Raw genomic sequence first — 25,906 nt, 5'->3', positions numbered from 1 at the left:
ATATGTCTATTATCTTTCTTATCATTTGAACAATCAAACTTCACTTTCTAATCTCAACAATCAAACTTCACTTTTAACAATATAGTAAAAAATGGCGAAAATGATTTTGCCCTTTGTTATATATGGATCTGTATGATTTGATCCAAATTGGTGAAACCAATCTTGGCCCTTCATTTTCAAGTTTTCATCTCTACATAATCGTGTGGTTGCTAATTACAACAAATCACATCACGTTGGGAACCGACGGAACTGACGAAACCAAATTTGCTGGCCCACGTGGTTATTGTCTAGAAGTATGTGCAAGGGCAAAATAGTCAAAAAAACTTTTGAAAAGTCAAAATGTGTGGGCATGGTCTAATTGAGAAGTAATTGACATTATTATGGTTTATTTGAGAAATTACCCTAGTTTTTTTATCAGTGCTGTCTTATCAGTGCTATCTAATGGGGCCCAGGGACCTATCTATTACTCTGGCACTATTGGTTTTTCAAATACATGCACAAACATTGTCACCAAGTTCGGCGTTTTTTTTGAAAAAAACGCGTTTAAAACCCGAGATATTGGCAAGGCGTCTGGTTCCAGTTTAAAACCCGGGTTTTTCAAAAAAACCCGTTTTAAACGCGTTTTAAACTTAAAAAACGTTTAAAACCCGAGATTTTGAAAATCTCCCGTTTAAAACTTTTTTTTTTTTTTTTAAAACAAAACAAAAGAAGAAAAAAAAGGGTTTTGGAGTTTACCTTTTTGAAGAGTGGGCGTTAGATTGACTTATTGAGACAGTTTTATTTTGTTTTGGACTATTAATAATTAATTATAAATTTTAAAGTTATTAACTTATTTGTAGAACTTGATTATGCCATTATGGTTGGTAATTAGTAGTATTTTATTTAGAGTCGTGTTTTGGTACTGAATCTAAAACTTCTAGTATTTGGATGAGTAATGATAATTTGATACTTTCATGTATTTGAATTTTCTTTCATTTGCATTATTTTTATTTTTATTTTATGTGTCAATTCTTTTTTCCACTCTTATAAAAAAATCAAATTCTTTATCTATTATATTATTTATCATCAGTTTTTACCGTTTCTTTTACGTATTATACGTTTTAAACCTGTTTTACCGTTTTAAACCCGTTTTTTATGCCTCACGTTTTTTTATGTTTTTTTTTTCCGTTTTTTTCCCGAGACGTTCCGTTTAAAACACGAACTAAGTTTTTTTCAAATACACCATTTTAAACCCGTACCGTACTTGGTGACAATGTGCACAAGGCCTGTTGTAACATTTGTATATTCGCTATGTAGTTAAACATGTGTATTTTCACTATTTTCCTTCTCTAATTTACGTAGTTAAATACATTTTTGAATGGTTCATAGCACAAATTCTAGTTTGAGATCGTTTCTTAAACCCAAACAATATGCACTGATAGTTGAAGAGGTGCGATGTAGGACAACATGGCCTAGTAGGAGAACAAATAAGTAGAGTGAAAAAGACCAAGCAAACTGAAAGCGCTACATTAGCCTACAGAGGCACATGTTAGGTAGACGTCTCCCAGGTATTTACAATTTGTGTGTGTGCTAGACACTCCAAGTTTCTCAAATGCATAGACCAAACTAGGGTTGTTTGCTTGATATCCAAATAGAAATTTAATCTGTGAAGTACACCAATAGTTCCAAGTTGATAGGAGAATGTGCTGTCACATGGACAACATCATAGTTTCCCTCAGAATTAAGTTGAACTACTGTCACGAGCCAATGAGCAATGCAAGTAAGCACAGACTAAGCTTCCAGTAAACACTTTATTTGTGTCTGGTTGAGGAGAAAGTTATTTGAAGGTAGTACTAGTATACCTTTACCAAAAGAAATCCAGTTTGAATTAATACATCAACTCATTGGTGTGAGCATTATGGTTAGCATTTCAAACAGCTTGATGAAGATCACCAAGATCACCATTTCTGTATGCGCCATTGTGAAGAAAATGATAATTTTCTTATTGCAAAAAGGATAATTACATCAACCCACTGGTTGAGTTTAAATAGGAAAATTCAAATATTGGGAACTAAAGTAATGAAATCCTAATTATATCACTACTTGATTACAACTAGGATCACAAATATTCAAGAATATCTAATGCTAGACCACATCAACAAATTGATGCAATACATCTCATTGCTCTCTCAAAAATATTTTCATTTCCGTTGTGTGTGTCAGGAACTTTTGGAACAACCTCCAGAAGTTTTGCTAGTACTGGATTTTTAAACTCTCGGTCCGGAGCTTCATCACTTATAATATTTGGAAAATTAGGTGGCGGAGGAATCGACTCAATTAATTCCTTCAAACATCCAATTTTAATGAGGAATTCCATGGCATTTCTTACTCTTTCTTCAAATTCTTCAGCTGGACTCTCCCTCAAACTTTTCGATATAGCAGTAGGGAGTTGAATGAGTAATGCGTGCAACATGTCCACAAACAATCGCTCTATGGAAGTACATAGATCGCGAACTGAGTTGCACCTTTTGAGATCCAGGAAGTCTATGATGACACCAACTTGCGAATATCTAATTCCAGGATGAAATGTCTTCCCCAATTCTGTAATTTTGTTTACTGCACGAGCCAGATCTGGATCCAAATCGGAGTCAACTTGATCAGGTGTGGGATCGCCATTGAAGTTTTTGGGAAGCAGGCATCTAAAGTCCCCACCTATCCACAAAGCTTTCGCATATGCGAACTTGTCATTGGTAGCTGAACTTTTCGGTTGCATTGTTTCATCGATATACTGAATGATTTCTCTGGCTTCGTTAAATACATGAACTAGAGACTCAGGAAGGTCAACAGCTGGTATGGAAGCTTGGGCAATTTTTATAAGGAGTGCAATTGAAAGAGAACACACTTTGATACTGTCCTGCCTATTAGATGAATTTTTAATTTCCATGGGGTGCACCCGTTCAGAAGGAGATCTATGTGACAGAAGTTGAAATGCCTGATAAAGTGACTCCCTATGGAAAACCTCCTTCAATCGAAGTATCTCATCGACCCCTTTTCGCACTATGTACGAGCTAGCCGTAATTATACCTTCATGAGGGATATCATCAAAAAACTCCAACTTGTCCTGTAGGTAACCAACAAAGAAATGCACCAGCACTGATGGGAATACAATCAACAACTGAACTAGCAAGACTAGCCGTAAGATTTGAGTTGCAAAAAAATTCTGTACTTTAAGCTGTTTTGACCCCTTTCCCAAGGTTCGATTCATTTGTTTCACTTCATCATCCTCCACGAAAGATGATATTATCTTTTCGAAATCCATGCGGCTAAACAAAGATAGCCACCTAAAGACAACTGCAAAAGTTCCTACAATGACAGTGATAATTTGGGCAGAAACTATTAATATCATCGACCACATATAATCAGAATCCCCTTCACAGAACTTAAGCTGCTTCAAAATAATAGATCTAAATGTAGCTTCTAAAACAATGCCCAAACAGGTTAGGCAAACTGTGCCAATGGCTGCATTGATTGGGTGGATGCTTATATTGAATTGTGGATCAGAGCAATAAGCATACAAGTAACACAACTTCAATCTGTCCAACATGCTACTACTGCCCTTTGCAAAGAGAGTATTATATCGGTCAGAGGTGATTCTCTTCTGAGCCTTAGTAATCGAAGAGATGTACCACAACATCAGGAGCAACAAAAACATCAAAACCAAGACTGCGATATGTTCTTTGAAAAAGAAGACAATCACACCAGTGTGCAGTTGTATACAAATGTTGACAGCTACAGTAAACACAAATATAGTCAATGCCCACAAATTTGTGGAACACTCAGACTCACTACTAACACCAAGTGAAGGCACTAGAAACGCCATGGAAATGCATATAAATGCAGTCCCAGTGAGTTTTGAAAGTTGATCTTTTTGACTTGGCATACTGGTGGTCAGATCGACGGGAAGTTTGGTTGCTATGCCAAGCAGAGTGAGTGTAAGAGAATTGAGCTTGAATGACTTACAGGGAAGCCATCGCTTGGCAGTAAGAGAAATGAGTTTGAATGATCGACAAGTAATCAATTCCTTGATATCCCAAAATCCACATCCAATATCATAAAGCATCAGTAACGCGCATAAGATGGATGCTCCAGCAATGTATAAACCAATAACAGGTACAGGAGAAGAATAGTTCACACCTTCTATGGTTCCATTGATGCAATGGTCCGCCATATTTCTTTATCTGTCTCACACCTAAAATCGGTTCTTCTTGAGTCTTATCACTTCAAGTGGAACAAGTATATGCAGGCTTTGTAAATCATTTGTAAGTCAATGGCTCCCTATTCACTAAGCACAGCTGCACGTTTTGCATTTTAATAAGGAATACCATTTCTTTATTGTATAGTTGCATATTGTATACGCGGACAGTGTTGGATTGTCGTGGTAGTGGGGCCTTTAATTTCAATTGATTACGAATTTATCCCTCGATTGAGAATCTATTATTAATTTATTATGACTATCATTTTCTTTTTCGTAAAGATTATAACTTTCACCTGCATAATGGCCATTACGTAATTTTCAATTGACAACTTCTGCTGTTGTTAATTTGTTATGTTACCATCGAGATAGGACACCAAACAAAAATACAAAATTAGCAGACTGTGTTTGAATGATTGAATCTACCTATTACCTATTGGGAATCCTCAAAAGTCTTAAACGTGTTGCAATTTCTATTGAGAAACCCGAAGGGGTACTTTTGTTTCTTGTTTCTTAATAATTGACGCTTATGGTGCACGTATTTTAAAGAATTGTTACGATTACAATATCACAGACAAAAGTTGGACAAGAAGAATTGTAAAATTATGCTTTCCATCGTATTAAAAAGACACACTGGAGTAAATAAAGAACTCTTTTAAGGAGACTTGACTTGATTATAGCTTTTCCGTTCACATTCAACGAACTGCTATTTTCTAATATTAGGACAATCTATCCGGCATGGTTTCACTTTCAACAAACTGGCAGTAGTGGTTTTCCATCTACATGTCAGTTATGTGAGTTCACGTTAATGTCACTTATAAGATTATGGCAAAAAAAAATAAAAATAAACAAAATTAAGAGGCAAGTCTACCTTTTCCATAGTTTTTAAAGCGTTTGTTTCATTTGGAAAAGAAATGAGTTTTTCCATATGGAAACAAATATCATAGAAATTGAAAAGGTTTGTGCCTTGGCTAACCCCTAAAATTTTGTGAAAATGAAAGAAAATAGATAGTTAAGGACTTACTACTAACACACCTAACAATATAATTATTCATTTTTCATAGTTTTTGCAAACAACAAACGGTTATTTCTTTCTCCAGGTTTTTTCTTTCCTTTCTCCGGTTACCAACACATCTTATTTAAAATTATTTCATTTCCATTCCATGGTGGGGACCATTTTATTTTTCTTTTCGTTTCCTTAGTTAAAATTTAGGGTGTGTTTGTTAAATTTTTAACTTCATGGAAAGGAAAAATAAATAAAATGGTCCACCATAGAAATGGAATGGAATGGAATGGAAAGGAAATAATTTTAAATGGTATGTGTTTGGTAAACCTGGGAGAAAGGAAAGTAAACTCGGGAAAAAATAATCATGTTTGTTTGCAAAAGCTATGGAAAAGAATAATTGTATTGTTGGGTCATGAGTGTATTAGTAGTAAGTCCCTATCTATTTATTTCCTTTCCTTTCTTTTCCTTTCCACAAAAATTTTAGGGGTTAGCTAAGGACACAAAATCTTTTCCATTTCAATAATTTTGTTTCCATATGGAAAAGCCCATTTCCTTTCCATGGGTAAACAAACACCTTATAAACTATGGAAAAGGTGGACCACTCTTATTTTCCTTTCCTTTCCATAGTGTTTCCATCATAACAAACACACCCTTAACAAACACACCCTTAGCTGTGACTATCAGATGTTCTATGACAGCACATAAAGGATTCCAAACTTCCACTAACCAAAACACCCCAGGCCCATGTTTAAGATAGGCCCATACTTGAGTTAGCGAAAACATCAGTTTTGAGTCACACTCGAAGTGGAACAAACAGACATCTCAGTTCAGCTTCTCAAGTCTCAACACTCGCTCCATAAACTCTTCATAGCACCTGTTTTTTCAACGTCTCGTTGGTTTGTTCTCTCTCTTCACCTCTTCCATTATATACATCCCAATATTGGAGTCAAAGGTAATTATCTTGCATAAAATATTGCTTAAGTTATTTTTGTTGAGTAATTAGATCATTAAAAAAAAAATCCACTATTTTAATAAGCCATATCTATATCTTAATATTAAAGCTCCCACAAGGGATATTTTTCGAACTCTATTAAAATTCCACGTCATCTCCTATTAAAACGAGAATTTCTCTCCTATTTGAAAAACAAAAATTTCTCTTCTATTATAACAAGAATTCTTCTCCTATTAAAACAAATTCTAACACTTTTAATTAAAGCGGGAATCGTTCTCCTATTAAAATGAGAATTCCTCCCCTATTGAAAATTAAGCAAAAATCTATCGTATTTAATTAAAATGGTAATCATTATCCTATTAAAACAGAATCTCTCTCCCAATTGAAAAAACGGGTTTTTAAAACTTAATTTAAAACAATTTGTTAGAAAATTAAAACGGGTATTTTTCTAGCGCTCTTAAAATTCCACATTATCAACTGTTATTAAAACGGGAATTCCTCTCCTATTATAATGGAATTCCTCCCCTGTTGAAAAAGAAAAATCTAACACTTCTAATTAAAACGAGAATCATTCTCCTATTAAAAACGGGAATTACACTTTTAAATTAAAACGGGCCGGGATCTCTCCCCCAATTAAAAAATAGGTTTTTAAAACTTAATTAAAACAATTTGTTGAGAAATTAAAACGGGGTTTTTAAGACTTAATTAAAACAATTTGTTATGAAATTAGAATGAGTTAGCGATGAAAACATGAATCACAATTTGTTAATATATATAGTTACGATTGTTGAGCAACTTTTTAAAAGGGTCGGTGCGTATGCACGGGTCTACTTTCTAGTATAATATATTACAAAATCAAAATTAGAGGAGACATGAAGATTTACTAATTACAATTTATAGTTTTTATTATTATTTTTTTCTTGTCCGGAGCTCACAAACAAGCATTACCAACTTTTTCCCATCTTCTTTGCAGGTTCAACCGTTTTACCGGTAAACCTTTTCGTACTTCATTATCAAAATTCCACTTCCTCAACATTTTCCCTAACGGAGTCTGTTAATGTATTGTTGAGTACTTCAGGGCATAGTACAAAATATCAGGATATGGGTATTTATCGATACTCAATTTCTGGATATGTATCATGGATATATCTCTCTCTTTGGGGATATTTGACATTATTTCACATGCAAATATCGTGGATATATCTAAAATATCGACAAATATTGTGGATATTATGGATATTTCTTTATATATCATGATACATTATTTATATTTATTTAAAATATAATGGTAAATATTAAATAAAATTGTTATATACACAAAATATCGCTAAATATCTCCAAATATCGCAAAATATCCCCAAATATAACAAATATCGCAAATATCGTTAAAATATCGCTGATATTTGCAGTCGTATATATCTCTTAACATATCGTGATATTTATATATCTTTTTTTGAAATATGGATAGATATCTCCAAATATCGTGATATATCGGGATATTTTGTACTATGCTTCAGCGTATGATTGTGTTCGATCTCTGGCATCAGAATCCAACTGATTTCCTGTGAGCATGATTAGAACACCAAGTTAAACAATGGAGGCAAATTACCTGTGAGCATGTTGGTATAAAGCAAGAGATTAACTAGGAACTTGAAATCACCGAATTCCACTGGCACTTGTCCATAAAACTTGTTCTCAAATAGATGTAGAGAGACCAATTGTGTAAAGGACTTCAACTCCGAGAGATCTCCTTCAAGATTGTTATTCGAAGCATCAAATTTTATAAGGCTAGAAAGATTTCCAAAACCCACAGGGAATTCTCCGGTGAGATAGTTGTCGTAAAGTTCAAGCTGCAGCAATTTGTTGATTTCAGGTGGTATCGGTCTAGATAAAGTATTATCAGAGAGCTCTAGATTGGTCAACTCCGTCAAATTTCCAATCTATGGTGGAATTCTAAAGCCAAGAAAGCTGTCAAAGCTTTAGAATCTCCACAGAAACAAACTATTCTCGAACAAATTATCCTTGACACTTAAAAACCGGAGACCCGTGATATTTTCAAGTGATTTCCATGGAAAAACACCAAAAATCCATTATTATTCATATTCAAGAAAGTCACCCAAGAAGAGAAGGAAAATCTGGCACCACTCCACTAAATGAATTCATAGACAGATCCAAGTAAGTCAACTTAGTACAGTTATTCAAACCTTTGAAATTGTTCCAGATAGTAAGTTCGAACCAAGCTAATCGTTGATTTCATTAGTGATAGTTGTTGTGATTACTTTATCCTCATCTAGTCCTATTATAAGGACATGCGAGTAATTACTTTAGTTATATAAGGGTAGGATAGTATTTCTAATAAGGCTAGTAAGAAAAGAAATCTCTTGTATTAAGGGAAGAGGAATGTATGAAAAGAGACAAGAAAAAAGATAATAGAATCGGCTCTAGTTTTTCAGAAAACAGATATAATTTTAAATGTTTTGTTTCTGTTTACTTATCATAATAGTACAATTGGTATTCAGAGCTTACGTTTCTGGCGACCATGACACTAGGTGAAATAGAAAAACTAACTAAAGAAACACAACACCAAGTTAATGAGATGCAAGGGTTAATGACTCAAGTCAACGACAGATTAATCAAAGAGATCCAAGCAAGAGAAGTAGCAGAAAGGAAAATGGAGGCGAGACTCGAACTTTCAAATAAAAGGTTAGACGCTAGATTTGACCAACTATTGAAAATAATGAATGACAAAGGGAAGAACACCACCGTAGCGGCTGAGTTGCCTTCTGGGTCTGGAACTCCTCTAGAAACCACCACTGAAGCTGAACAATCAACAACTTACTCAAGACAAAAGATTCCAAATGACTAGAATGACCATGGTAATCTTTTTTAAACCCCTAAGTTAGAATTTCCATGTTTTGATGGCACTAATCCTCGTGTGTGGGCTAGGAAGTGTAATCAATTTTTTCACTTGCATCCCATGGATGATAAAAAAAAAAAGATTAGGATAGCATCACTATACTTTGAAGGAAGAGCGATTCATGGTTCCCGACTTATCAAGATGGGAAGGAATTAGTAGATTGGAATGCTTTAGTTGAAGTCATTTGTGATCGATTTGAATTGGTAGGCCAAGAGAACTATGTAGGCGGTTTAATAAACCCATTCAAGTGGGTACGGTGGATGAATACTTTGAGCAGTTTGAAGAACTTCAAGCTCTTATGGTGAGTAAAAATAAACAGTTCAGTGAATAGTACTTTGTTCTTAGTTTTCTTAGTGGGTTGAAAGATGAATTGAAAGCTTCCGTTCAAATGTTTAAACCTACCAATCTGAGTAATGCATTATACCTCGCAAGGATGCAGGAAGTGGCATTGGATGCTCAGGTTAAGAAAGCAACAAAACCTATACAAAAAAACTACACCAATACCACATCATATTTTTCCACTCCATCTTACCAGACTAAACAACCCACAACCTCCAATCCCATTCCAAAAGTCCCAAACACCATCAAACCCTTGAATACCACCCCAAGTAACTCCAATAGTGCAAACACCACCTTACCACCCATTAAACGACTCACGCCAGCACAAATGAGAATCTGAAGAGAAAAGGGACTTTGTTATAATTGTGAGGAAACTTACAAACCTAGACACAAATGTACAACTCAACACTTGTATATGTTGGTAGGGACAGAAGAAGATCATGAACCTATGGAAGATGACTGCGAGGAAGAACAGATATTACAGCAAGTAGAAACGGATATGGAGATTTCACTCCATGCATTAACAGGGAATGTGGGGCAAAATACCATACGAATCCTAGGTTTAATAAAAAAGAGACCCATGACTATGTTAATAGACACCGGCAGCACACATAGTTTCCTAGACTCGGAAGTGGCTAGACAGGCTAGATGCAAGATTAAGCCAACAGCTCACATGTTAGTTACAGTTGCTAATGGTGAGAAGACTATTAGTAAAGCTATATGCCATAAATTGAAATGGGAGATGCAAGGACATTCTTTCAAAGATGACATTAGAATACTACCATTGGGTGGGTGTGACATGGTCCTAGGTGGTGACTGGCTGAAGCAGTGTGGAGATGTGATACTTAACCTTCAGAAGCTCCAACTAACTTTTACAAGGGGAAGCCAGAAGATAGTACTACGAGGAGGCCCAGAGGTTGCTTCTCTAAAGATGATTACCGCAAAGGCCTTATCAAAATTTTTGAAAAAGAACACTCATGCTCTTGTGGGTCAAATATTTTCCATCATAGTTACTACCATCAAGCCTGAAATTCCAGCTGAGGTAGTTCCTTTACTCCAAGAATTTGCTGATGTATTTTAAGAACCTCAAGGTCTTCCTCCTTCCAGAACATTAGACCACCATATCCCACTCAAAAATGATGCTGAACCCACCAACCAAAGACCGTACAAGCATCCATACATTCAAAAGGCAGTTCTCGAATCATTAATGAAAGAAATGCTACAATCTGGATTGATTCAACCCAGTCATAGCTCATTTGCTTCACCTGTGTTATTAGTTAAGAAAAGGGTTTATTCGTGAAAACCCCCCATTTTATGACATACTTTTGTGTTTACCCCCCAAATTTTGAATCATCACAAAAGTCCCCCCACTCCGTCCTGACTCTGTTCAGAAATCATCCATATTTTCTCTATTACCTAAAGTACCCTCGGGGGGTAAACACAAATATATGTCAACAAATGATCATATCCCAAATGAAATTTTGAAATATTTTAGCGTCAAAACTCCAATGATTGTGTCGACTCATCATCTTCCCCAATTGAAACCCAAAAACCAGCAACACCATTAGAGGCTACATCTGGTTATGGCATCTGAGATTCATCTTTTCTCTTTCCTCAGAATACCATGAATTACAGAAATACAAGCATCACCGAAATGTGAAGAGACCAAAGAAAAATGATTACAAACAGTACTCTTTGGAAACACATTTGGCTACTACCAGAGACAACAACGAAATGACTATAAAGGTCCTGAAAGAGCAGTTACAACTCTACAAGTCACATCAGGAGCATGTGTTAGAATAGCTGTATGAACACAGCAACTAAAGTAGAACAGAAGGAACAGTAGACATCAGTAGCAATGAAGAGACAAGGACAAAGAAGAATGGCGGGAATAACCAAGGCGGATTAGGTCATCTTAAGGAAAGATTTCGCCCTTCCAATGGTGCGAAAGGCAATGGCGTCTTCCTCACAGGATTCAATGGTTAACAAAGACTGACTTTGCACTAGAACAAACTACCCTCTAGAAACAGCAATATAACTCTCTCTCGGCGGTGACGGAAGAAGAAGAAGAAAAGGACTGGTTTGAGTTTTCTATTTCTCTCGAGTTTTCTCGATCAAGTCAATACCTCTATGGACTCACAAATATTTATAGAGGTTGGGTTGGTCTCCTAAACGGATAAGGAAGAGAGACCAACTCCTAATAGAACACCGAAACTTGCTGCTAAAGAAAAAAGCAAAACAAGTTTAGGCAATTTGTCAAACCACTACCCACAACAGTAAGCCCAAGCCCAAGCCCGAACCCAACCCGATGTGGTGGATAACCAATGTGGGACTATCTACTATGCACTAAAGTGGAGAGAACACATATGGTTCATCTCCTCCACTTTGCACACACTCACAAGTATTTCGAAATAAACTTAGAGATTCCAACAATCCCCCACTATTTCAAAATACTAATAGTCCCCCACTATTTTGGAATAGGATATTACAAAAGAAAAGGGTTAACGAAATGCCAGAGAGAATCGAAAAAACAATGCATAAGATACTGGTGCTTTTCGGGCTTGAACCAGTCATAGGGTAACATGTCTTATAATACGTGAAAATGCTGGATTAAAAAATCTTTGAACCAACATTCCCTTATAGTAAAATAGAGGACATGCACCCACATTGCTCTTTCATTATATGCCCGTTACTCATGTGTTGCTTTTTTGGCCCTTAGCTTACGCCGTGTTCCATGAATGCTCTAGAGTACTTGCACGAATACTCATAAGAACCGACCAGTTCTACATTCACGTAGGTGGATATCCGACAAGTGTACATTGCAGTTAAAATACACAATCTCATAAAAAATGGACTATGGATTCCATAAAGAGTAAAATAACTCATCCTTTCTCATTGCAATTCAAGTTATACAAAGTATACAAAAAATGCTATCTAGTCATAGGGTGGGGCGCCTCAAAGAAAGACAATAGCATACCGAGGCGGCATTTAGGTGACTTGTTTTTCCCTTTGAACCTAATTCATGGGATCTCCAATCACATAGGTGGGGTTGCGTCGATTAATAAGCCCTCTCTAAGGCAAAAGTCCCATCCCCTCGACGATAACCACTTGCCTCCAAAGAAGTGGTGCGGTTAGACATGTGGCCAAACTAAGTCCAACCTAACATAATCTCTAGCAGCTGCTTGATTAAGTTATATCTCAAACTTACATGTATTCTTTTCCCATTGCACATAAGATAACATGTCTTAGCTATTGCAATGAGACAGTTACAAAGCATATACACATAAGAAGGCTGTTTAGAGCCAATGGGAAGATTTGCCAAGAGGTTGCTAACCCACTCAGCATCATCACATGCCTTTTCTAAGGCGATTAGCTTGGATGATATCCAAGACACTCAATTTCCACCAAAGGTAAACACATAAACATTACTAGATCCAGTTTATAACATATTACCCTTCCAACAGTGATGGAAATTTACTAAATATCAGTCCATAATCAATGACTCTGCTATTGTACTTGGATAATCTGACAATATACATCAAAGTTTCATATAAGGACACACTGGGTTATCAGCTCAGTATGCCATTAATGTAGGCAATGTCATGTCTCACATACATTATCCATCAAGTACAATTGGCTACCAATGATATTGACATATTTAGTATGAGAAAACACAAGGAAATTATTTTTCATAAGATAGATATTTGCCACAAAAGGTGTTAACACATGCTTACTATCATAATACCCATACTTTTCAATGAAAAATATTTCTACTAAGTGCTATAACAATATAATGAGACCAACATGAGTTTTAATTCCTATATTCACCAGTCATTCAATTATGTAGTGCCCGAAATTCCCCTATACCATCCGGCCGGTCTGGTTTAAAGATGCGTTGTGGCCTTCAACCATATTCAAACGCGTCAACATCTTGACAACTTAATATAGCGATTCTGAGAAATGAGTTTAACAACATAATGAACTATCATTTCCAATGACGGTCTATTATGTGTTTCAAATAGGAATTTCTCTGTCTCATACACATTCTCAATGCTAACACTCATGATATTAAATCATCTAAACAAAGAGAGATTAACACATATGTCTTGCTTTACTCTAAAGAAAGTACACATTTTTTTTATCAACAACGGTACTTTGACATCCATATGACACTAATATGTTGTTGAATTGCTCATGACATTTATAGGCGCTTGAATCAACGATCATACAAAGATTTAACTAAATTGTATACCTTAAGCTCATTATCTGGTACTACTTGGTATTGTAGTTCCGCACAACTACTCAACTAGAGTCTTTAGAATTCTGTAGAATAAATTCTAGTTACATGAGCAAGGTTTCAAAGTAGTATAAATCTTGTCTCTGATTGAAACCCCTTGGCTATTATTATTAGCCTTGTATTTTGCAATACAACTATCACGTTTTAGTTTTCTCTTGAAGATCCAATTCAACCTATAGATCCCCCAATAAATCAAGAGTCCAAATTTAGAGGAATTGTATCCTTCAAAAGGACACTTCTCATGTATTGCACAACTTCCTTATAGGTTAATGAATCTTCCTCAAGAAACATATAAACATCATCACCGTGAATGGTGGATATACTCACTGATAGTCTTCCAAATTTCTTGCTCATAAATTATGGGATCCTCTTACGTAGTTCATTATGAACATCCGACCACTCTATGCTAATTTTACATAAAGCACATCCTCAAAAATAAAATTAACATATAAGACATTCAATAATAGTGTGGTCTCTACAAGATTGTTATCACGCATGACAACTAAACAAACATCACTATTATGAGTTTCACCAATGAACATATACTAGATAGTTCTAGGTCTAAAAAAAAAGAATATTTCTTTTAGATTCATTCACAATAGCCTTGGCAAGATACCCCCCACATTTTGAAGTATTTTTTTTTTTTGATAGGCCCAAGACCTTTCCATACTTTGTAGTTTAGTGTTTTTTTCCAGTTATCTTGTGAGGTAAACTTTGGTAAAACAGTGTTATGCATATGGGTCACAACCCCCACAGTTCAATGGTTACTCAACCTAATCAAACTTACATGCAAAACACGGTATGCCATTCAAACACTAAAAAGAAACAACAACAATAATATGCACTCTTATGACAAGAATATACTTTACTCAAGTCTATAATTATGGATCATATTAAACATAGTCATATTATGTTCATGCTATCTATATGAAAGGAAATCCACAAGTGATTCAAATGAATTTTAAAGAATAGAAGAATTAGATGAAAAAGGTTTTACCCAAGATAATATCATTATCATTCTTCTTTTCATCATTCAATATTCTAACTTATATAGAGAGACAATCCACGCACTTGTACATCACCTTGCCTATTTATTCATAGTCATAGGAGGATAATGCCTAATAAGACAATTTACAAGCGTTACATCTCCTTGTCTAAAATAGTCACTGGAGGATACTGTCTAAGAAGACAATCCATGACCTTACATCTCCTTGACTAAATTAGGTTTAGGAGGATATTGATTGTTTCCCATATTATTTCCTCTCGTAGACAACGATGCTCATTACTTAATAATATATGACATGGTTAAGCTTTATGCCAATGTTAAAAAATACATTCATGCTAAACATGGTTAATATCATATCATATGTTCAAGAAAAGTAAACTTAAACTGTACCCCTCACAACGAAAAATATACGATATTAAACAAATCTAGCCACTTTGAATATGCAAAATAACCGGGACTCTACCTCCTCTTTTTACATGAGCTCAAGCAAGATAGGATACCCTATCAACAAGACCTCAAGTACTACCACAACATCTAATGGCTCAACCCATTAATGTCATCAACTAGAAAAATTTACCAATAAACTATCATCAAGTTTAAAGTAAAACCACGATGATTAATATCCAAAACTAGCATGCTACACAACTTTAACATATGCTATATTGGATATAAGCTACAAGTTAATTCATCTAACATGTATTTTCACAACAGTACAATTATAATCATCGTCTAACAACATGTTCACTCAATAAAGGTAAGCAATTATGCATTGAATATATTATAATTACTATTCAAGATTTGAGTGTGGTTGATATTAACTATCTTAAGGTCTCTCTTAGACCATCTACATGCATCTACATATGTACAAAGAAAATTAATATCAAACTACTTCTAGTCAAACCAATTAATTCCTCAGTGATAAACACGTATAATTTGTTGACTAGGTTATTAAAAAAGTTTAAGTTTAGGGATTTCCTTCCTAAGAAAACTAGCATGCAACTCAAGGCAAGAATATCACCATATAATAAAACCAAAAGAATTGCAAAGAGTGAAAGAATACGATACCTAACCGATTGAAAAACCGGATTACCATATTTTCTTCCTTTCATAAAAATAGTTCAAAAGAATTGTAACTCTGAACCAGCTCAGGACGAATTAGGTATCAAGCCTTATACCACTGGAAAGCTCTTTGAATCAGATTTCCAACCCAAAAAGCGGATTGCAAAACCGAGTTCTGAGCTGAAAGTTATAGCAGTTTCCGTAACGAGTGACGCAGCAGGCAAAAAGACGAACTTTGACGTTTTTCTTGATAGAAATCTCATATTTGACTCCCACAAACGTAGGAGAAAGGTCTACAACCATATAGGGTTTGATAAACCACAAAAGATCAATAAATATTCAATCTTTAATTGGTTTCCCTAACAAAAAAGAAATTATCAGAAAATTTCTAAAGTCATAACCCAATAACACAAACAATAACTCAAAGTAAAAGACTTATCTTTTGATTGCCGTATTAAAGCACTCTCCTTTGTTCTACTATGATTCTTTCCTTAAGATTGTTAGAATAGTTGTATGAACACAACAACTAAAGTAGAAACGTAGAAACAAGTGAAAAGTGAGAGAAATGAAGAGACAAGGACAGACAAAGAATCGGAATAACCAAGGTGTGGATTAGGGCCGTCCTTAAGGAAAAGATTTCGCCCTTCCAATGGTGCGAAAAGGCAACAAAGCATGCCTTTCTCACAGGATTCAATGGTTAACAGCAGCCTGACTTTGCACTAGAACAAACTACCCTCTAGAACAAAGAATATAACTCTCTCGGCCGGCCGGAAGAAGAGAAGAAGAAAAAAAGACCGGTTTGAGTTTTACGTTTCTCCTGAAGTTTCGATCAAGTCAATACCTCTATGGACTCACAGTCCTATTTATAGAGGCTGGGTTGGTCTCCTAAACAGATAAGGAAGAGAGACCAACTCCTAATAGAACACCGAAACTTGCTGCTAAAGAAAAAAGCAAAACAAGTTTAGGCAATTGGTCAAACCACTACCCACAACAAAGTAAGCCCAAGCCCTAACCCAACCCGATGTGGTGGATAACCAATGTGGGACTATCTACTATGCACTAAAGTGGAGAGAACACATATGGTTCATCTCCTCCACTTTGCACACACTCACAAGTATTTCAAAATACACTTAGAGATTCCAACAGCATGGACAAGATAAATAAGGCGCCATTATGCGTCTGGTTTTATATTACACGGTATTAGGTACTATTGAGAAGATTTAATACTGAGTGAAGGTTGTCAGCTTATGCATAGGGGAACTTCCACATAAAAAGGAAAACCCATACAAAAGCAACAATAATGGAAAAGGTCGATCTTTAGTCCCATCAGACCGAGATATAGCCATATAGTCGTTTGGAGCAATTTTTTGGATGAACAAAAATCAAATTAGTAGGACCACTCTGAAAGACTTTACTTAGTTATAGACTGCCATTTTTATACTCTGAAAAAAGAATTGTGCATACGACTAGGACTTTGGGTGGTAAATTCAGGTTAGACCAAAGTGAATTTACCTCCTTGATTGTCAATTAACTCTAGTTATTCAACTCTACGTGTTTATTGTACCACACAGCAGGAAACTCTACGTGTTTTGGATTCACTAAACTAATGATCGGGGAAGATGATGAGTCGAATCAATCATCGGAATTTGGGAAGATCACCCCAATACCCCCACTAACCTCTAATGGTGCTGCTGGTTTTTGGGTTTCAATTGGGGAAGATGATGAGTCGACTCAAAGAAAAGAAAAAAAAATGTATAATTGTTTAATTTATAACAGTTGGATTTGTTGTGGTCAGGGTTTGCTGGTTCGGTGGTCGAGGAAGAAGATGAGGGCGAGGGTGATCCTATACACCTGGTCGCTGTTTAGTTTAGTTAGTTGGGCTTGGGCCAATTTCTTTTAGTTTGTGTTTACCCCGAGGGTACTTTAGGCAATAGAGCAAATATGGATGATTTCTGAACGGAGTCAGGATGGAGTGGGGGGACTTTTGTGATGATTCAAAATTTGGGGGGTAAACACAAAAGTATGTCATAAAATGGGGGGTTTTCACGAATAAACCCTTAAGAAAAAGGATGGGACATGGCGTTTCTGTGTGGATTATAGGAAGTTGAATGATATGACAGTGAAGGATAAGTTTCTCATGCCAGTTATAGATGAATTACTAGATGAGTTACATGGGGCTTGCATTTTTTCCAAATTTGACCTTCGATCAGGTTATCACCAGATTTTGGTACATCCAGGAGACATCTACAAGATAGCATTCAGAACTTATCAAGGCCACTACAAATTTAAGGTGATTCCCTTTGGACTAACTAATGCTCCAGCTACATTCCAAGCCCTAATGAATGAGATTTTCAGTCCTTTTCTAAGGAAGCAGGTATTAGTGTTCTTTGATGACATACTAGTATATAGTACCAGTTTGGACGAGCATTTACTCCATTTGAGACAGGTTTTAGACACACTGAGGCAACATACACTCTATGCAAAGGCTTCTAAATGCACTTTCGCACAATCTCAATTAGAGTATTTGGGTCACTTAATCACACCTGAAGGAGTAGCAGCTGATCCAGCCAAGATCGATGCCATGATCAATTGGCCAAAACCTAAAACAATCAAAGGGTTGAGAGGCTTCCTAGGTTTAACAGGACTACTACAGAGGTATGTCCAAGGATATGGCAACATCAGTCGATCTCTCACTGATATGCTACAGAAGAATAATTTTAAATGGTCCTCCGCAGCGGAAAAGGCATTTGATGAACTGAAAAGAGCAATGACTTTAACACCTGTTCTAGCACTCCCTGATTTTAAGCAACCCTTCATAGTGGAGACTGATGCATGTGCACGAGGAATTGGGGCGGTTTTAATGCAAGGAGGCCGTCCTATCGCTTTTTAGTAAGGCATTAGGTCCTAAAGCACTAGGTTTTTCTACCTATCGCGAAAAGAACTCCTTGCAATTGTCATGGCAAGAACAAGATGGAGATCCTATCTACAAGGGCACCACTTAATAGTTCACACGCACCCGGTAAAAGTATCAAATTTTTTATGGAGCAAAGAATTACAACTCTCTTACAACAGGTGGGCTTACCAAACTACTGGGCTTTGATTATGAAATAAGGTACAAAAAGGGGAAGGAAAACGCAGCAGCTGACACACTTTCAAGAGTAGTGGAAGAACAAGGAGAATGTCATCTTATGACTGTGGTACAACCACAATGGATAACAGAAGTGTCCCTCAGTTATGCTCAAGACGCGACCCTTCAACAACTCCTCTCAAATCATGGTTGCACCAACAAGTTTCCCACTGTACTCTTATGATGCAGGTGTCCTCCGATACAAGGGTAAACTTTATATTGGTAGTAACACTACCTTACGGTTCAAGTTGTTAGCCACAATCCATTCTTCTGCTATAGGTGGTCATTCTGGTATTCAAGGAACTTATCTCAGAGCCAAGACCTACTTCTACTAGTCAGGTATGAAGAAAGATGTACTTCAATTTGTAACTACTTGTGACGTCTGTCAGAGGTGCAAGGGAGAACATAACTTTCCTGGCGGACGGCTTCAGCCATTGCCTATTCCAACGCATGCTTGGCAACACATTAGTATGGACTTCATTGAAGGTTTACCCAAATCGGCAGGCAAAGATGTTATTTTAGTTGTAGTGGACAGATTCACCAAATATAGCCATTTCTTGGCTCTTAGTCATCCTTATAATTTGCTTCTTCCCGCTGGCTCACGGTCTTCATGGATCATATCTACAAACTCCATGGCCTTCCCCAAACCATTATTTCTGACAGAGACAAGGTTTTCATCAGCTTTTTTTGGCAACATTTGTTCAAGGCATTGGGAACTGAACTACATCTCAGCACAGCTTACCACCCTCAAAATAATGGACAAACTAAACGCACGAATGCCTGCTTTGAAGCTTATTTGAGATGCATGACCGGACACACACCACAACATTGGGTAAGGTGGCTCTCTTTGGCGGAATGGTGGTTCAACACTAACTTTTACACCAGCCTCAAGATGTCACCTTTCACAGCTTTATATGGATACACCCCACCTCACCTCGCCATCCCCAGCACAATCACCACTTCTGTGGCAGCTGTAGAAGACTACCTCAAACAGAGGCAAACCATGGTGGACATGATTAAAGATGGTTTAACCAAAGCTCAAGAACGTATGAAGCATTTTGCAGACAAAAAAAGAATCGAGAGATCGTTTTTAGTTGGTGATTGGGTATTTGAAGCTCCAACCCTACAGGCAAACTTCCATCTCAATTCTCAGGAATTTGAAGCTTTCAACCATGTTTTATGGTCCTTTTCAGGTGTCGGCAAGAGTTGGTGCAGTTGCTTACAAACTCCACTTACCACCAGATTCAAGAATCCATCCAGTTTTCCATGTATCTCGACTCAAGAAGAAGCTAGGTTCCATTGTAGTGCCATCTCCTCAACTCCCTCTCGTCGACCAGACAAGACAATTCAAAATGGAGCCCATAGCCATCCTATCTCGCAGACTCATCCCAAGGAACAACCAAGGTGTAGCTCAGGTTCTTATCCAATGGTCTCATACCTCTCCAGATGATGCTACCTGGGAAGATTGGTCAAACATCACCACACACTATCCTCATTTTAATCCTTGAGGACAAGGATTCTTAAAGGAGACGACATTGTCATGTCCTATTATAAGGACATGCGAGTAATTACTTTAGTTATATAAGGGTAAGATAGTATTTCTAATAGAGTGAGATGCAGTAGTAGTTAGACAAGTGTAAGGCTAGTAAGAAAAGAAATCTCTTGTATTAAGGGAAGAGGAATGTATGAAAAGAGACAAGAAAAAAGAGAATAGAATCGGCTCTAGTTTTCCAGGAAAACAGAGATAATTTTAAGTGTTTTGTTTTTGTTTAAGTTTTGTTTCTGTTTACTTATCAGAATAGAACAATCTAATAATCGGATCATCATTTCTTATAATGCTTCATCAACTGTTCAACCTATTACAAATCAAATCCATCGATCTGCTGCATTGTTTGAGTTAAGGTTGATTGGAGAAGAAGAAGTTGACTGATAGTCAAAGCAAGGTTGATTCTAGTGTGAAATACAAGTCAACGGGTTTAAAGCCCACGACTCTCTAAAGTCACATGCAAAGCACGTGAAGGGTAGTTTGGCCATTTTGATAAAAAACGAAAAATATATTATTATAAAATAGTTTGACCACGGTCAACTGAGACGACTCAAGGTCAATAGATAGAAATAAGACTAAAACCTAAATACTCCTAAATAAGTAGGACCAAACCCTAAATAATCCTTATATATATATATATATAGATTATAACATTCACATGGCCCGATGAGGCGATGACTGATGGCCATTACATAATTTTGAATTAAGCATCTCTAAGTTATTTTATGCAAATTGATAGACAACTTCCCAGTGTCACGCACTCTTGTTGTAAAGTTAAAGAATATATAGGATGGTTTATGGTTTACTATGGGTTACCAAACAAAAATAACAGACTTCAAAATTGTGAATCTACCACAAGGAATCCTTAAACAGTTAAACTTGTCGCATTTTTTCTATTGAGAGGGGTTCTGTTAAGTCTCTAGCAAATAGCAATGCATGTACCAAAATCAGAACGGCTACTGGTCGTTCTTTTGGTTTTTGTTTCTGAACAATTGACTCTTTATAGTCTTATGAAAATCGATTGTTCGTAGTTTGATTAGGATATCGTTCACATGTTTTAAAAATTCTTGTGATTAGTTACTTAAAGAAACAAAATTTGAAACTGTAAGATTGTACGTTCCATCACACTATTAGAAAAATAGATATAGTACATTGAAAAGATGTCCTGTTAGGGGACTTGGACGTGATTCCTGTTAGAAAATAGTATTATTATTTTTTTGTTCACATCTAACAAACTATTAATTTTTTAATCAGTACAATCTAATGGGGCTTGGCCACATGGACCTTCCCTTGTATTGTTCTTCTTCTGTGAACTTCCAACAAACTATTTGTTTTTTATCAGTGCTATCTAATGGAGCAAGGACCTCTCTAGTACTCTGGCAGTATTGATTTTTCAAATACATGCACAAGGGCTGATAGTTTGGTCTTAAACCCAAACAATATGCACTGATAGTTAAAGAGGTGCGACGTAGGACAACATGGCCTAGTAGGAGAACAAATAAGTAGAGTGAAAAAGACCAAGCAAACTGAAAGCGCTACATTAGCCTACAGAGGCACATGTTAGGTAGACGTCTCCCAGGTATTTACAATTTGTGTGTGTGCTAGACACTCCAGGTTTCTCAAATGCATAGACCAAACTAGGGTTGTTTGCTTGATATCCAAATAGAAATTGAATCTGTGAAGTACACCAATAGTTCCAAGTTGATAGGAGAATGTGCTGTCACATGGACAACATCATAGTTTCCCTCAGAATTAAGTTGAACTACTGTCACGAGCCAATGAGCAATGCAAGTAAGCACAGACTAAGCTTCCAGTAAACACTTTATTTGTGTCTGGTTGAGGAGAAAGTTATTTGAAGGTAGTACTAGTATACCTTTACCAAAAGAAATCCAGTTTGAATTAATACATCAACTCATTGGTGTGAGCATTATGGTTAGCATTTCAAACAGCTTGATGAAGATCACCAAGATCACCATTTCTGTATGCGCCATTGTGAAGAAAAATGATAATTTTCTTATTGCAAAAAGGATAATTACATCAACCCACTGATTGAGTTTAAATAGGAAAATTCAAATATTGGGAACTAAAGTAATGAAATCCTAATTATATCACTACTTGATTACAACTAGGATCACAAATATTCAAGAATATCTAATGCTAGACCACATCAACAAATTGATGCAATACAACTCATTGCTCTCTCAAAAGTATTTTCATTTCCGTTGTGCGTGTCAGGAACTTTTGGAACAACCTCCAGAAGTTTTGCTAGTACTGGATTATTAAACACTCGGACCGGAGCTTCATCACTTATAATATTTGGAAAATTAGGTGGCGGAGGAATCGACTCAATTAATTCCTTCAAACATCCAATTTTAATGAGGAATTCCATGGCATTTCTTACTCTTTCTTCAAATTCTTCAGCTGGACTCTCCCTCAAACTTTTCGATATAGCAGTAGGGAGTTGAATGAGTAATGCGTGCAACATGTCCACAAACAATCGCTCTATGGAAGTACATAGATCACGAACTGAGTTGCACCTTCTGAGATCCAGGAAGTCTATGATGACACCAACTTGCGAATATCTAATACCAGGATGAAATGTCTTCCTCAATTCTGTAATTTTGTTTACTGCACGAGCCAGATCTGGATCCAAATCGGAGTCAACTTGATCAGGTGTGGGATCGCCATTGAAGTTTTTGGGAAGCAGGCATCTAAAGTCCCCACCTATCCACAAAGCTTTCGCATATGCGAACTTGTCATTGGTAGCTGAACTTTTCGGTTGCATTGTTTCATCGATATACTGAATGATTTCTCTGGCTTCGTTAAATACATGAACTAGAGACTCAGGAAGGTCAACAGCTGGTATGGAAGCTTGGGCAATTTTTATAAGGAGTGCAATTGAAAGAGAACACACTTTGATACTGTCCCGCGATTAGATGAATTTTTAATTTCCATGGGGTGCACCCGTTCAGAAGGAGATCTATGTGATCTATGTGACAGAAGTTGAAATACCTGATAAAGTGACTCCCTATGGAAAACCTCCTTCAATCGAAGTATCTCATCGACCCCTTTTCGCACTATGTACGCGCTAGCCGCAATTATACCTTCATGAGGGAGATCATCAAATAACTCCAAGTTATCGTGTTGGTATACACGAAGAAAGTAACGCACCAGCACTGATGGGAATACAATCAACAACTGAACTAGTAAGACTAGCCATAAGATTAGAGTTGCAACAAAATTCTGTACTTTAAGCCGTTTTGACCCCTTTCCCAAGGTTTGGTTCATTTGTTTCACTTCATCCTCCTCCAAGAAAGATGATATTACCTTTTCGAAATCCATGCGGCTAAACAAAGATAGCCACCTAAAGACAACTGCAAAAGTTCCTACAATGACAGTGATAATTTGGGCAGAAACTATTAATATCATCGACCACTTATAATCAGAATCCCCTTCACAGAACTTAAGCTGCTTCAAAATGATAGATCTAAATGTAGCTTCTAAAACAATGCCTAAACAGGTTAGGCAAACTGTGCCAATGGCTGCATTGATTGGGTGGATGCTTATATTGAATTGTGGATCAGAGCAATAAGCATACAAGTAACACAACTTCAATCTGTCCAACATGCTACTACTGCCCTTTGCAAAGAGAGTATTATATCGGTCAGAGGTGATTCTCTTCTGAGCCTTAGTAATCGAAGAGATGTACCACAACATCAGGAGCAACAAAAACATCAAAACCAAGACTGCGATATGTTCTTTGAAAAAAAGAAGACAATCACACCAGTCTGCAGTTGTATACAAATGTTGACAGCTACAGTAAACACAAATATAGTCAACGCCCACATATTTGTGGAACATTCAGACGCACTACTAACACCAAGTGAAGGCACTAGAAATGCCATGGAAATGCATATAAATGCAGTCCCAGTGAGTTTTGAAAGTTGATCTTTTTGACTAGGCATATCGGTTGTCAGATCGACAGGAAGTTTGGTTGCTATACCAAGCAGAGTGAGTGTAAGAGAATTGAGCTGGAATGACTTACAGGGAAGCCATCGCTTGGTAGTAAGAGAAATGAGTTTGAATGATCGACAAGAAATCAATTCCTTGATATCCCAAAATCCACATCCAATATCATAAAGCATCAGTAACGCACATAAGATGGAAGCTCCAGCAATATATAAACCAATAACAGGTACAGGAGAAGAATAGTTCACACCTTCTATGGTTCCATTGATGCAATGGTCCGCCATGTTTCTTTATCTGTCTCACACCTAAAATCGATTCTTCTTGAGTCTTATCACTTCAAGTGGAACAAGTATATGCAGGCTTTGTAAGTCAGTGGCTCAATAAGCACAGCTGCACGTTTTGCATTTTAATAAGGAATACCATTTCTTTATTGTACATATTGTATACGCGGACAGTGTTGGATTGTTGTGGTAGTGGTGGGCCTTTAATTTCAATTGATTACGAATTTGTCACTCGATTCAGAATCTATCTATTATTATGACTTTCATCTTCTTTTTTCGTAAAGATTATAACTTTCACCTGCATGATGGCCATTACGTAATTTTCAATTTACAACTTCTGCTGTTGTTAATATTTTATCTTACCATCGGACACCAAACAAAAATACAAAATTAGCGGACTTTTGAATCTACCTATTGCCTATTGGGAATCCTCAAAAGTCTTAAACGTGTTGCAATTTCTATTGAGAAACCCGGAAGGGCTACTTTTGTTTCTTGTTTCTTAATAATTGACGCGTATGGTGCACGTATTTTAAAGAATTGTTACGATTACAATATACAGACAAAAGTTGGACAGGGAGAATTGTAAAATTATGCTTTCCATCCTATTAAAAATGAACACTAGAGAAAAGAACTATTTTAAGGAGACTTGACTTGATTATACTTTTTCCGTTCACATTCAACAAACTGCTATTTTCTAATATTAGGACAATCTATACGGCATGGTTTCACATTCAATAAACTGGCTGTTGTCTACATGCACAAGGGCTGTTGTCTTGTCGGTTCTCTGAGTTCACGTTAATGTCACTTATAAGGTTATCCAAAAAAAAAAAAAAAAAAGAGGCAAGTCCAACAGAGAACTGCTATAATGGGCTGTTATAGTATCGCCACATAGGATTTTTAGTATTTTTGGCTGTCCAATTAAATTTGAGAGGTAAAAAATTCAAAATCAGTTCCAATGGAGGCGTTGAAGGTAGAGGTGCTAAAGGGATACAAACGGCACAATTTCTGCTGTCCATCCATTAGTTGCAAATATAAGTCAAAATTTTTTTAGACCAACGGTATAATTTCTGACGTTCGTCAAAATTTAACTTACAGAAGACAGAAATTGTATCGTCCGTCTCTTCGAAACTTATTATGTCTGCTGCTAAATTCTTAGACGATCACAAATTTAGCTGA

General features: G+C 36.5%; 1 protein-coding gene across 2 annotated transcripts; it reads right to left on the bottom strand.

The window, feature by feature from the left end:
• Positions 1-1,958: 1,958 nt before the first annotated feature.
• On the bottom strand, positions 1,959-24,847 carry LOC147521704 (uncharacterized). 2 transcript variants are annotated; one of them, XM_086582828.1, is made up of 2 exons: positions 23,493-24,847; positions 1,959-2,893 (listed from the first exon to the last, which is right to left on the bottom strand). In XM_086582828.1, the coding sequence occupies exons 1-2, from the start codon at positions 24,339-24,341 to the stop codon at positions 2,135-2,137; spliced, it is 1,608 nt and encodes a 535-aa protein (XP_086438954.1). In that variant the 5' UTR covers positions 24,342-24,847; the 3' UTR covers positions 1,959-2,134. The 2 variants fall into 2 exon arrangements, with proteins under 2 accessions (XP_086438954.1, XP_086438885.1); XM_086582759.1 differs by lacking the exon at positions 23,493-24,847 and adding an exon at positions 2,972-4,332.
• Between the last annotated feature and the right edge of the window lie 1,059 nt (positions 24,848-25,906).

This window comes from Coptis chinensis, chromosome 1, assembly GCF_015680905.1.
Source record: "Coptis chinensis isolate HL-2020 chromosome 1, ASM1568090v1, whole genome shotgun sequence".
Taxonomy (NCBI): Eukaryota; Viridiplantae; Streptophyta; class Magnoliopsida; order Ranunculales; family Ranunculaceae; genus Coptis; species Coptis chinensis.
The sequence above is the reverse complement of the archived record's forward strand: the minus strand, read 5'-3'. Positions and strand labels throughout refer to the sequence as shown.